The following is a 15,649-nucleotide window of genomic DNA, read 5'->3' as shown; positions in this document are numbered from 1 at the left end:
TTCTTCATTATGTCAAAACACAATTATGTGCCGAGTTTCGTGCCTGGGCGAGGCTTCTGGGGCGATATATTGTGATTACAGACACACACACAGCCGCGTTTATTATTGTATATATATATATATATATATATATATATATATATAAATATTAGATATTTTCATTAAGTATTTTCGTTAACCAAATCAATAATAATAAGGTAGAGCTTTGATCCTAAAGTCCCGAATATATCATAATTAAACTATTTAGGATTATATTTTAAGATTTTCGAGGTCCAATTGGTCTGCACTCAAACGATCAAGAAAAGGTCACACTTTCCCCTTCAAATACTCTCGATGTATATTAATGTTCTGTTTTTCTACTTTAATATCATGACCTAGTGTTAATATATAGGCCACGATATAATATGATATGATATAATATAATATAATATAATATAATATAATATAATATAATATAATATAATATAATATAATATAATATAATATAATATAATATAATATAATATAATATAATATAATATAATATAATATAATATAATATAATATAATATAATATAATATAATATAATATAATATAATATAATATAATATAGTTTTTATTATTGTGGTGAAAGGCCATGATTTTGAGGACCAATTGCAGGCGTCCCACGGATCACACATTGAAAATTTAATGCTTTTGAAACTCCAGAAGTTTTAACAGTACCGAACGATGGAAGAAATCGACGATGCAAAAATGGGAATTAGTTATTAAGTTAAAAAAAAGCATTTTTTTTCTCTCTTTTCAATGGGGGATTGGTTCACCGTTTCTATCATTACTTTCAACCTATGACTTACATTATGATATGAAAAAAAAATCTATTTTATTATTCTTCAAAATTATTTTCTCTTCATTTCTTTATGTAATAGATACAGCCAGCAGCCAGAGAATGTTAAGGGGGGAGCAGGAGTTACTCTTGTCATCGAAAAAGTAGAGCGTGGCGACACAGCGACATTTACATGTTCTTCCATGAATGACTTTGGAGAAGATTCTATGAATTTTCAATTAACCATTCAAGGTAAACAAGTTTCAGATTTTCAATTTCTCTTTGAGCTACTCAGCTGAGACAGTTTCAGGCCCCGATAAATCTTTTTTCTTGAACTGTATTTTATCGATTTCCTGTCGTAGAAGACATTTGTAAACACGATTATCGATTTCTGCTTCATAACCATGGTTGACGTTATTAGGTAAATTTTGTTATGGCTTGAAATTTATGATATACTTATTCACCAGCGTTGCTGCATAAAATCTATAACTATCTAAAAACTGGTCGAAACATATTTCACATTAGCGTCATGTTTATTTATTTTTACTTGCATAGGAATATTCGCATAAAGATACAATTCGAACTTTGCTTTCTAAGTCCGAATGTGTTTTCAATTGTTTGAATTTTCTAAATAGTTTTAAAAATTATTGTTTATTTTTCGACCTTTGGCTTAAATAAACATTTAGAAGAAGTTAAGCTCGAATGTTAAGTTACCTTTTGAAATTAAATTGCACATTACTCACAAAAATAAGCACTTTTATGTAAAATTTGCATAGAAAATGCATTCTTTTCAATTAAAATGTAAAATTTTATTAAATGAAACTTTTTGGAGGACTTCTCTAAAAAACTTCCTAATTGTTTACACATGCAATCAAAAATATCTCACATCCAAAATTCTAAAAAACTAATCATTGTCTTTTTTATGCAGTTATTGTTTTCTATTTTTATACACGAAAAAATAACAATTCTAACTTAAAATAAATGTTATATCTTAAGTAACAACTAAACCACATAGAGTATATACGATGATATCTTCTTAATGACTGTTCTGTTCCATTCGTCAACTATTTTTGGCAAAATAGTATTAAATAAAGAAATTAAAGTGGATTGATTTTATATCTATAATCAAATGTAGGAATTAAGGTGGATTTTTGAATTATTCTAATTTCTTATAAAGATGTTCCAGATGCTCCCCAAAATCTTGAAATTCATGATGTAGGAAGTCGAACAGTAAGGTTGACCTGGAATAGACCATTTAATGGTAATTCTCCCATTCTGCATTACTCCATTTCTTGGCGAGACATAAAAGGTAAGTACGTTTTTACTTTTGATTGACAATAAAAAATAATAATATTCGCGTGATCAATTGGTCCTATCAATACTGTCGTCATATCAATGTGTTTATAGAAAAAACAACTATGAAGAGAATCGGAGATCTTTAAAAATAGTCAGGTAAAAGTCTTTGTTAGAATTCAAAACCCAACAATAAGGAAAATTGTTCAAAGAAGAATAGGTTAGTAAATTAGGGCTAAAGGATTTTGAGTAATCTAACTACTTATAGCAGAAGTCAGTTAAAAACTCCCTTAATGACTTATGGTGCAAGGGTCATGATTTCTTTCAATGTAATATTAACAATCTCTAATTTAAAGTCATATTATATTTTTTGAATAAAAATATGAAGGGTGTAAAACAGAACCCAAACAATATAATGCAATGTTTTAGTTTTGTATTATCTTTTTTTAGAAATTTCGTTAATTATGTATTTGATTATTTAAACAAGAATAGTTTAAAGCTTAAATGACAAATTTTTTTAGATCAATCTTTAGGTGGTCCGCTAACAGTACCTGGAGACGAAACAACATTAACTGTAAGGGGATTAAGTCCAAAAACAAGGTACTTCTTCCGAGTGAAATGTGAAAATAGCTTGGGCGAAAGTCAGTATGGAGCAGAAGTAGCAGTCACCACTCTGGAAGAACGTAGGTATAAATATTTTCATACTACTTAAAAAAATAGCGGAATGAAAATTACATTTAAAGCACCCATTTTAAAAATCAACACTATGTAATTCTTAAATTTTTGGTCATTTTTTCATAGTATAAATGAGACTAAGAACATTGTGACTTTTGAATTACTAGCAATAAAATATAGACCATGCTTTTATCTAAACAGTTTTCAAGATATAAAGTTTAATCTTTCTTTCTCTTTCGAAAAATTGTTTTACCATTCAAAATTAAAAATTTGAAATAATGCACTTAAGATTTATTCTATAAAGCAAATATGCCTATCTACTATTTTATTTTTTGTATTCCACGCTTATTGCTGAGATTATCGTGTTGATCGTATCGGTGCATTGAAGGGAAGATTCTACTTAACGGCTTACAAAAAGAGGATTAAAAAGTGTATCAAGTGAAAAAAAAAGCGAAAAAAGATATTTGTGATTAAAAATAAAATTGTCACTTAAGTCTAAAAAATTTAAGTCTTATAATTTTAGGCTTATGTAACTCGAGAGATATATGTGTTATGAATAGTACGATAAATCAGCGATAGCTGCACATTGACCATAAAATAAATGTCGACAATATCAAAATTATTTCCTCTCCAGTCACAACAGCTCATATTCATGCCCTGAAATGTTGCTTGATTTATACGAATGCTGATTCACTTGTTGAGCACATTAGTCCTTAACAAACTTATCAAAGTGCATGGGATTGCATGTTTCCCTGATTCGCCCCTCTCAGCCACAGATGTTCTGTTTTTCCATATTTGTTTTTATTTCGCGGCAACTGCGTTCTTTTAGTTTTGTTCCTCAGCAGTTTTTTCCTTTTCGTTTACATCTTTACGTTTTAATTTTTAACCACGTTTGTTTCTTCTAAGTCATGTCTGACAAGCCTTGAGAGTGGGCGTCCATTCTTGGGTGCTAGAAATATGTTGAGTTTTATTCTCATTCTCTCTCTCTCTATATATATATATTTTCAAAAAAATCATTGTTTGATAAAGGTTTTGTTATGTTTAGCATAATGAAAATTTTCAGTATTTTAAATCTAAAAGTCAATAGTTTTGAAATAGTGAATTATATTTTTCAGGATTTACAAATTGCTTAAAACACTTAAAAGCTAAATTAAAGAAAAGAAATTCAAATAAACCACTCAAAGTAAAACCACGTTACGTTTATAACACTTGTTACAACTTCAAAGACTTTTTTATAACCTTTCCAGTACTGCAAGCCAAACACGATTGGCTCTAGAAGTAATAAATAAATAAACAAACAAATGAACTTAAGTAAATAAATAAATCCCTTCAAAGAAGAATTCAATAGTTTACAGAATCTCATCGAGAACGAGAGGTTGGTATTTCTATTTCTTTTTATTTATCGATTTCTCTTGTAATTGTGTTATTGCAGTTTGGTGTGGGGAAAGATAAATGATTTTCGGAAATAAAGTATAAATAACTAACTTTATATTACAACGCTATTTTTAGAGAGAAAAAATATAGCGATCAAAGAAAAAAGCTTAAATAATATTAAGTTGCAAATAAAGATAGCAAAAAGAATATTTCCCTTTAATATGTTCAGACGCTTTTTGCTTACCACATCTTAGATATTATCAATTTTCCAACATTATAATTTCTGTTACTTAAGATTGATGTAAAACTAATAAACTTCTTCATCCTTCCTCTATTGTGCTCAAAATTAAAAGATTTCTCGAATTTCATCAATAACTTCAGAGCTAATTGAAACTATTTATAAAAAATTAGAGTGAAGATAGGTTGATTTGATACTAAGATTGTAACCATTTTATAGTTATAATAGGTATTACACATGAGTATGTAAGTATTGTTACATATTTACATACATACTCATGTGTAATTACTATTGGTGTCGAAAGATATGGGATATGATTGACTGAAAAGAACAATAAAATAAGTTTATAAGGAGTTAATTCTTTCTTCGTTAATTTTCAACAATGTGCTGGATTAACATTATAGTTTCACTGATTGAAGCAAACAGATTAGATATCACTATAACAATTGGCCGTTTTTGTTCAGAAACGCTCTTTTCAAGCTTAGATGTGTGCCGGAGGGAAGTCACAAGTTGAAATCGTCCTCCTCAGACCATCCCGGTCTTGTTTGCAAAGATTTAAATCTAGAGACCTAACTAATCATTATGTACGGTTATGGTTTTTTTCTTTCCCAGAATAATCCTTTACAGTATGATATGCTGCCAAAATTGAAAGAACATTAGAGTAAAATTTTGGCTATATTTACTCATGTCAGGGGGGGCATAAGTTCCAAGACATCATTTCTCTTACATGAGTCTCAGTATATTTGTCAAAGCCATGAAAGTCGCATTTAGACTGAAGCCTGCGTGGAACATCGAAACTCGTCTGCCATAATGAACTATTTCTCGTAAGTTGGACGTAGAGTAACATGTCTACGTAGTAACACAATTATATGGACGTAGAGTACACAATTTATGGACGTAGAGTAACACAATTATACAAAAAGAGAGGCGGGAGCCCTTTACCTTCCTCAAATTTCAGAGAAATCAACAATTATGAAAATTATAAGTAAAGTCTCTTAATGTTGAACACAAATAACGCTACTATATAACAAATTAAATATAAGTAATAAGCCTTTTTTCATTGTCAAATCACTTATATCGTTATAACGTTGTTATTGCTTCAGGTATTATACATCAAATAATTTTCTTGTTTCTAAAATACATTTCCTTTACTCAAAACATGTTTCTTATTTCTAGCTCCTAGAAATGCCCCTTTAGGAGTTAAAGCAATTCCAATTTCATCGACATCCATTAACATTTCTTGGCAGGTAAGTTAGTAAATTCTTATTTAACATATCACAGTCCGAAAGAAGATCATTTAACATAATAGTAATTTTAGCGTTATTTAGCATAGCGCTGAAATACGATCTTGAGTTTTAATCTATTAAGTTCAATTTTGAAGTTAATTAAAGTGTAATACCGCAGAAACTAATTTGCTAACTATTAAAGACACATTCTTAACTAATCACTATTTCTAAACTCCCTCAACGCTCAAGTCTCTCTTTCAAGTTTCAAACTACTAATTAATTTTATTGTAGTCAAAATACTAGTTAATTTTATTTTTGCTGCATTGCGAAATGAATGTTTTTTTTCGGTTTTAACGCTATCTCGGAGGATCGTAATATTTTGAAGATTGCTTGTAGTAAAACTATGCTAATAGTTTCGTGGGAGTTTTGTAGACACTGTATAAAATTGTTCTATATGAAACTCTATAAGCCTTGCGTTTCCAGGTCCATACAAAATTAAAGGGTGGAGTCATTGTAACAGCTTTTGAGGATTATTATATCAATTTTGCCTTAAAGGCTAACATTTGAAGCTACAAAAAAGCCGCAATAAATTATATTGCTCTAGTCTTCTCTTTTAAAAATATAGGGATTCATTGAATATATTGTATTGATAAATATAGAAACATTAATTTTTTTAAAAATCTGTGGATATTTTTTTAGAAAAAAAATTAAAAGAATCATATTTTCAATAGGAATAAAAAAAACGCAGTAATCCATTGAAAATATCTCGAAGTAAGGATCTCCTCTGAATTAATGCATGCATAAGTTAAAGAATATAATTTTTAGCATACATTGTTACTCAAACAAATTGCTCACAAAGTTTAAATCACATAAATTGTTTAAAATAGTTAATGTATAAGACCGAAGATTAAATGTGTGAGATGAAGAAATACAAATTCGATTAAAAAAAGTCTACAAGCTCCTCCTAAAGTATTATTTTTCAGTCCCTCTTTTTTTTTTTTAAAAAAAAAAACTACTTTTATACTTTGAACAATATAAAGGGATATATGAGATTAGTCAATAGCATATTTGATACACGAAATTTCTTTCTGGCTTTACAGTTCCAGTAAGAAACAAAAACATTGATTTAAATGCTGCATACTTGAATCTTGAAATACATAACTTTAAAACTTTACAAATACCTCTATACTGGCGTGCAATTGAAAAATTTGAATTGATTTGGAATTTAACTTTAAAATTGAAATTTATTTCGAGAGAAGTAACTTGACAACTTTTTTTCTTTCTATTGCTAAGGCTATGAATGCTAAAATAGAGCATCAAAAAACTAATAAAATAAAATTCGTGTTGGAATTTTTTTTTGCAATGTGTAGCTTACCACACAAAGATGCCAAATATGTAAAAAACTCATTTAGGAATTTTTGTCGCTTGCATTGATTTTTTCAATTGCACGGGAGAACACATCCATTGCTTTTTGATATATTACACTGATGTAAGAAATTAAGTGAATTCTCTAGGACTACAGAATCGATTTTAATGAAATTTGATATGTACATACATTGATACAATACAAAACAAACAACTATTCAGCAATTGTAATACACACATATGATCATGCGTAACTCTCTTTGGAGTCTGAAGGTAAGAAATTGCCACATGGCAATTCAGGCCAATTGCCACAGGAAATAATAAACTGCCTTATTTCAAGTATGAAATCACGCTGGAAGGCCTGTATATCTGAAAGAGGGGGCCATACCCACGATTAACCCATTTTTTTGTACATTCTGCAACCTCTGTTTCATACCTTCCGATTCCAACTAGTGTTACGCATGACCAAGAGTGTGTATTGCAATTGTTGAATGTTTATTTGTTTTGTATTGCATCAATGTATGTATATATAATATTTCATTGAAATCGGTCCAGTATTAATAGAGATAATCCATCAAGTCTGCAAATTCTCTTAATTTCTTACACGAGTGTTTTTGTTGATCATCCATATTAAATTCATTGCAGTGTCTCTTTGCTTCCTGACAAAAATACACAATTCTTTTTGTTATTAAATAAATAAATTGTTATTTGTCAATGTTTTAATATGTAAAATTATCTCTGAATAGAACAACATTTAAAAGGATTCAATATTTATGCATTAGGGTTTAATATTATAATGAATATATAAGAAGCTCTGTTCATCCTATAAGTGTCTATAATGCATAAAAAGTAAAATTTTATAGATTCAGATACTTTTTACAATAAATACGAAAAACAATTCTTTTCAGAGGCCAATTGAAATTGATAGAACGCGTAATGTAGATGGATTTTATGTCGGATATAAAACAAAAGATGGAATTGAACCATATACTTTTAAATCAACGGTGATCAGTGAGGGAGTCGTACAATATTATGAACTTCGCAATTTGAATCGATATACAGAATACAGTGTTATTGTTCAACCCTTTAACAGTCGGGGAGCTGGTCCACCTTCTGATGAAGTTTTAACCAGAACTTTGGAGTTTGGTAAGCATTAAAAAAATTATATTAGTTTATAATTGCTATTAAACTTATACTTTCCATTCTAAGATAGTTTAAATAGACATTTTATACTTAATTATTAATCAGTAGCGTATTAAAAAAAGTAAAAGAGAAGAAGACTGAGGTAACTTAACTTTTTCCTGTTTGTTACATACATAAATTTGTTTTCAATAGGGAAATATGTGTTGTTTACACCTTTCTGCCATTAACTTACTTTTTAAAGGTGATGCTTATAATTTCTGATTTTCAAGCGCAATAAATAAAAACAAATTTTGATAATTATTTTAATTATATCCTCACTGCAAAAAATTCCAGATCAAATCACAATATATAGTACCGGCACTTTGAAAATGCACTTCGGCATTCGTAAAATCCATTTTACCTTAAACTCTATTTTGCAGTAAAATACTTTTTAGCATAAAATTCATTTTACCGTAAAATCTATTTTACAGTGAAATATTTTATCATAATTTTTCCAGTTTAATTTATTTAATTAGAGTGTTTCAGTGATTTACGAAAATTACTACTTTGAAAATTACGGTATATTACTTTTGTTCCGTAACATACTCTGAAAAAAATTAATTTTACTGCAAAAATACCGGCACACTGAGGGCTGATTGTTTTTACGCTAATTTGATCCGGAATTGAACAATGAAAGAATTTTTTTTTTAAAAAATGAATTTTCTTAAAACATACCTAATAAATTATCCAAAAAGATAACGTTTTAACTCACTAATTTATTTGATTTGCATGCTTGAACTTTTACTTGCCATAAAATAGTGTTATACTTTCAGGAAAATAAATAATTTCATAAACTTTCAATACAAATCTTGAATAAAATCAAAAAATCAAAAATCTATTTCTTTTAATATTTTATTTGGCATTTGCAAATATGCCTAACTGTATGTAGAAAAGATGTTTTTTCACTATTGTTTGCATTTACTTCCTAAATGATGTACTAACATATTTTAAAATATTGAAAAAGCAACTAAAATTGCGCTATAAGCAAAAGAAAATGGTTTCCAAAAAAATAAGAATGTATTTAACTGATTTATTTCAATTTCTACAAATTGTAGGTTTTATGTAGATTCTTTTGAAAGACAATTGCTTTTGCTTACATTTTATTAATGAAGCAAGTTCAACAACATGGAAGAAGGAAAATTTTTCTATAAGCGAATCATTCAAGCATTTAAAATAAATTCAAGAAATAATAAACCATTGTTAATCACGATGTCACAATGTTTCGTGAATTATCAATAAGCTTATCTAGAAAGGCATAAATGAACAAAAATTGTGTAGCGTTTTGCTTATTAATATTTCAGATGTTCATCAACGAGTGAATAAGGGAAATTTATTTGGGGATCAGTAAAAAAAAATAAAGAATTGATGATGTCTAAACAAAGCATTTGTTTCGAGGTTTGTTTGTAAGATTATGAATGAAATATTGAATGGTTGAGATAAAAGATTGCAAACATATATCAGAATTGGATGCAAAAGTTACTTCGATGCAGTTATTGTATTGTCATTAATTCAGAAACAATCCATATTATTTAGGGAAGGAGAAAATAAATAATAATTATATTCACTGCAATTGTTTTGGGAATTACGCTTATAAAATCTGAGCATTTATAGAATTATAAACGTCGCATGTAGAAGTAGACATGTTTTAAAAGTTATTATCGTAATATAATTAAAAATCTTTCATACTTATTTTCGGTAAAGTACTAGTTGAATCATAATAGTTTAATTTGTAAATGTAAATCAAGCTCATAATTCATAAATAACATTTATACCAATATACGTGAGTAGAACATAAATAATAATTTTTAATTTTCTTTTAACTGCGAATTATCTATTGAAATATTATTTGTAAATTATGTAAATGGTAAACTTTCTCTACATTGGAACATTAGTTTATTGCGAAAATGTATAAATATTGATGAATTGCTGTAAATAAGAATTTAAAACATTTCAATAAATTTTACTTTTAAAAATTATTTACATAGAAATGTATTAAAATTATAATATTTTATTTTATTAAAATTAACCTTTGTTTGAATGTGACTATAATACAGTATATTTTGCCTTTTGAAAAAATATCGTGTTTATATCTTTACTTATTCTGATAAAATTGTAAATCTAAATACACTTTTACTCAATTCAAGAAAAATATAGCGTTGAAATAAGGTTTTCTTGGTTTAAAATTAATTTCTTATTTTTTAATGCATTTTATTTAACAAGTAGGAATATTGAGTTAGGGTTACACAAACTATCTTAAATTGAAATTAATATATTTTGCTGTTAACAAAAACATAATTTTAGTTTAAATCTTGTAATTATTATTTACTTGCATCGCGAAATTCAACTCTCAAAATCTTATAAATGCCATGAGAAGCATTCCATTTAAAATATTTTAGGTAGACTTATTGTCAAATTATTAAGTTTATACACATTCTATAAAGAGCGTTTATACAATTTTAGTTAAAAGCGTAATATAAAGAATAAGAAATATAATAAAAACACGTATATTTATTTTAAATATATTTTGTATGGAACTACCTTCAAAAACAAAATGAATTTCATTTTAATAGCAAAAGAAATGTTATTTTTTTTCAATTGACAAGCCTGATAACTGCCTATAAAAGTCTAAACAATAATTATAAAATTGTTATTTCACGAATATTTTATTCTAAACAAAACTCTTACATTGTTGCCATGTAAATGTTTTTATCAATTTTATTCTGTAACATAAATAATATTTTAATGCAGATGCACCAGGGATTCCTTCAATAAAGTCATATTTTACAACTTCCAAAACTATAAAACTTTCGTGGGAAATAAATGTTACTCCGTATGCTCCTGTTTTAGGTAAGTCTGAATAATTTTATTATTTTTATAAACTAAAAAAATGAAATAAATTAGTCGTTAGCTATTATTTACCTAAAGTAGCTTTTGAAGTTTAGCTATAAGTTAATTTGTGTTCTTCGTACAGTTATTGACGAAATTAACATAACCAAGTACCTATCAGGTATTTTGGGCAAAATTTATCATAAAATTTTGGAAACATGATTTTGCAACGAATGCGGTTAATGTAATAAATTCGAATAATAATAATAATAACATGCTTTGATAGATATTTTCGATCGAACCGGAATGGTATCCACACAAGATTACGAGAAATTGTAAAATAATAATTAGGGAAATATATTAATAGTTAAATTTTTTTAAAGCTTAAAATGAAATTGCTAAAGACCCTATATTCTACATATTCACCGGAAATTGTTTATAAATTATATTAACGGAAGTACAATTCACTGGACTTTTTTGCAAAATTGTTTCTAGGTTTTCAATTCTGTTGGTTCATTAAGTTTCACTTTTTTATTCGCCTTTATAGTGCAGCTTTCATTTCTCTTCTCTAAGATTACTTGTAAACAACACTCTACTCAGATAGAATTTAACAACATGCCCTGTTATTTTCATCTATGTTTTTCTAATTAATCAAATTTCCTGGTTTAGTACTACTGGTAACTCATGCGAACAATGCAGCAAACAAAACCATAGTGTGTGGTATCGTTATGCATCTCGTAGATATGGTGCTAAGATCAAGCAAATTTTGTAAATATTATAAACTTAAAAAAAGTACTTAATCGGTAATAACCAATATATTGCAAAAGTAATACTACCTGTAATTTAACTATCAATATCAAGAATTTACCAAATAGCATTGTTTCCAAAGCATTGAAAAACTTCTTTTACGCTAAATTTCAACTCTACCATTGTCGAAAAACAGAAAAAAATTATAGCAGTCCTCTTAAAGCCAGTACCTTATCAGAAAGAATATATTTTCACTTCTTATAATTTCAACAAAAGAGATAAACATTGAGTATGCATGAAGAGTTACCTTACATTACATTCTATGAAATAAAATAGCATATGTCACTATGATTCAGTTATCAGTCACCAGAAAACTCAGCCATCTTATTTTCTGTTTTCATCAGGTATATTTATATTCGAACACCATTATTTATCTTGAATGAGTGCCCTAATGTTTTTTGACTGAAATGTACTCAACGTAGCTTAATGAATTACTTAATATGTAAAAAAAAAATCAGTCGTATTATATTCGTAATGCTGAATTTGTAAAAGTTAGATTGTGCCCGGTTTGCTACCTTTTTTGGAATAATGTAATTCAGATAAATTTGTTTACAGGTTATATTTTATACAACAAAATGGAAGGAAGTACGTGGCAAGAAATAAGACTAAAAGGAGATTACAAGGAGCATCTGTTCCAAGATCTTCAATGTGGCACTAAATACTTCTGCTACATAGTAGCTTTTAATAGTGCTGGACGAGGAAACAGCAGTGAAATTATTTCCGTAAAAACCGATGGGAATGGTAAAAAAATTGCTTATTAAACACTGTAATCACATGGTTATCTTAATTTAAGACTATTTCATTAGTTAAAATTAGCACATATAAAGGCCTTCAAATAGTTAGAAAATATTTGTTTTAAAAAAAAGTTTCATGAAGATTTAAATAACTGTTTCTTTTTGAGCTCATAAAATAAATCGATAATTTACATCTTGAGCGTTTTAAATGAGAAATTTTGTTGCATTAACGCTTGGAATTAAATGGTTGTCTAAACAAACAACGATGCAACCCATTCATGAAAACTATTACGGAAATTAACTGTCAGTATCGATTCAATACAATTGACATCTACAAAATAGTATACTATAGGTGTATATCTACCTTATAAACTATAACTTACTCACATTTCCACTAAAAATACAGAGCACATGTTCTGTAACAGTAAATTTCCGGATTTGGGTTTTAAACATTATTGTCTGTATTTAAACCTTATTGTTCCCGTTTACTTCTTTAGCGTCATATGTGAAACTTATTTATTTGAATTTTTTCTCGAATGAGTACTTGATTTTCCATTAAATTATTATTACAAGAAAAATGAGACAGCAGAATGAAATAATTTTTTTTTTCATTAAAGGAAATTTTCAGTTGAAATTACTGAAAAATTAATAACAGAAATTTAATGTTTAAACTGAAACATTTTATCAACTGAGCTATCAGATTTTTTTTTTCATTTCTTTCATCCATTATATTTAGTTTAAACTTTATTTTATGTTAATTTAGGTTAGGTTTGCGTATTTTAAGGACACGCCTTGAATAATCTAATGAAATTTTTAAAAAAAATCATTCGATTATTTTAAAAAAATGTTTACTTCAATGTTTATATTAAGCTCGTAAAAAGCTTCTCATTTATGTGATGCATATTAGAATGTCTGTGACCATCGATAGATTATAATAAAGATTCATTGTTTAGTATTTGTTCTGTTAAATAGTTTCATTTACGTGCCATATTAAAATTTTCATTCTAAAATTATGGTTGCATAACTTGCAGCTGTCTGTCCATCCGATTAAACGTAAAATTTACGGTAAAGATTTTTTTTTTCCTTTATGGTTTTGAAATCTATAGCAAAAAGTATGGTTATAAAACCATGAATACAAAACCATAAGGTTTTTTAACTATTTACAATTAACATTTTTCAAAAATGAAAAAAAAAATAATAATAATTATTTAACTGGACATATGAGCTTGGCTTTTCGTAAGGAAATGCGCATTGGAGAGTGTCGGACACTGGAAATTATTCATGTGTTGAAAGGAATAGAGGAAATATAGTGGCGTCAGTGCTGGGACTTGAATTCTAGTTTTGTCGGTGATGAGATTGACAGATAAGCCCGATCGACTATGATATGTACGCAGTTGCAAAGAACTACGTAGCTTCATTAGGTGGTTCTAGTTGGTGCGATAAAATTCTGGTTGTTTAGCCGTATTAGGTAAAAGAAGTTAATAAACAGTTTTTCTCAAAGATTACAGTTTGTTCAATATTTCATTTATGGTTATTTGACTGTTTTGGTTAAATAAGGTAAAATAACCATTCAATAAATTGTTATTTAATCATTTTTTTCCCGAGAAATTTCTAACAGTGTAGACTTTCCGCATAGAAGGTTCAGTCTCTATTTCTCCAGGAGTATCTTATATCCAGATAAGTTGTGTTCAAAATTTTCATTTAGTACTTAAATATCCAATTCAGGCGTAAATAAGCTGTTAAACATTTTCATAAGAAATTAAAAAAATATTTTATTTGTGCAAAATTTTAGCTCAATAAAATTTACATTCTTTATTTGAATATAATTATCTAACGCATACACTAAGAAACGAAGGGTATTTATTATTACAACAGTAAATATCGAAAATTAAAGAAAAAGAACATAAAATATAGATAATTAATTAAAGCGGAAGGAGGATTGCGAATGACTTGAGAATAGCTAAAGTAATTTTCGACTGTTGAGCGAACATATCAAAGTAAATCTAAATCCTACTGTGATTCTCGTTAGACAATTGATCTCTTCTGCCGTTGACAGTTGATTCTCATTTGATCACTGGATAATCATTTCCAATTAACCGAGCACACTGTCAATCACAATCTCTCTAAAGCCGCTCAATTGTTTTCCAGAGTATTTCGGTAAGATTTGAGTCGATTCCATTTGAACTGGTTTTGATTCAAATGGTAATCAGGATGACATATCTATTTGGCTAAGAACAATATAGATTGACCAAACTGTAACTATGACAGAATAATGTTCTGTAACGAATTAATTCATAAGGTTGAATAAACATTTATATATTTAGGCTAATAATTTGATTCATAATACTGATGTCTATTTAATTTATCTTAACCATCAATATTTTTAATTTAAATGGATACCGGAAGTATTTTTAAAAATTGCTAATTGATTATTTTTCTGCTAATGCACTGATTAGTCGCTTTTTTTGAAAGAAAATCAGCGTGGTTTTTAAGAGGACACTATACCAGGGGTCAAACTTTTAATATTTCTCTTTCACAACCAAAAGTTATTTAAAATTTATTGTAAAAGGAGGTTCAGGAAAAAATAAAGTAACCAATGAAATTGCAAATACTGTAAAAAATTTCGAAATACCAAAAGAAAAACAAATTATGAGAGGAAAATTATAGAATGGTGAATTGGGAAGTTCTCTCCCAATAAATGGCATTTTAATATTCTGGATTTTTTTCAGCAATCGAAATTGTATGGCTTACTCCTGGAAGGCATGAACTCACTTTTTCTATTCTTTAAATTCTAATTCAGTTATGGAGGTGAAATAGAATTCGTGATTAAAAATTTCTAATACGATATAGAATCTTCTCAAAAAATTAAAATTTAACTTCAGCTTAGAATTAACGGCTGGTTATTATAGACTTTCTTTATACAGGTTATATACACTGTTAAAAATCTTCCGGGTAAAAATCTGGTGAACTAGGTGGTAACGGTCTGATCAAGCAATTCTACTGAACAACCTGACCTTTGTAATTACGTATTTTACCCACTCCTAAAACTCATAAATATTCATATTTATTAAAAATTGCTTCTCTATTTGATACAATGTTTGAACAAAATGTATAAGAATTTCAGAT

General features: G+C 27.9%; 1 protein-coding gene across 1 annotated transcript in view; it reads left to right on the top strand.

The window, feature by feature from the left end:
* LOC107448584 (cell adhesion molecule Dscam1) overlaps positions 1-15,649 on the top strand; it is a 104,815-nt gene that overhangs the window by 79,268 nt on the left and 9,898 nt on the right. The window contains exons 14-20 of the mRNA XM_021146874.4: positions 907-1,055; positions 1,981-2,112; positions 2,618-2,779; positions 5,560-5,630; positions 7,883-8,120; positions 10,905-11,003; positions 12,345-12,530. Of these exons, the coding sequence (XP_021002533.4) occupies positions 907-1,055; positions 1,981-2,112; positions 2,618-2,779; positions 5,560-5,630; positions 7,883-8,120; positions 10,905-11,003; positions 12,345-12,530 (1,037 nt within the window). The remainder of the gene's footprint in view (positions 1-906; positions 1,056-1,980; positions 2,113-2,617; positions 2,780-5,559; positions 5,631-7,882; positions 8,121-10,904; positions 11,004-12,344; positions 12,531-15,649) is intronic.

This window comes from Parasteatoda tepidariorum, chromosome 10 (genome assembly GCF_982258835.1).
Source record: "Parasteatoda tepidariorum strain Cologne lab strain chromosome 10, Ptep-v5.0, whole genome shotgun sequence".
In the NCBI taxonomy this organism is placed as follows: domain Eukaryota; kingdom Metazoa; phylum Arthropoda; class Arachnida; order Araneae; family Theridiidae; genus Parasteatoda; species Parasteatoda tepidariorum.
Note: the sequence above shows the minus strand (reverse complement) of the source record. Positions and strands in the feature narration are given on the sequence as shown.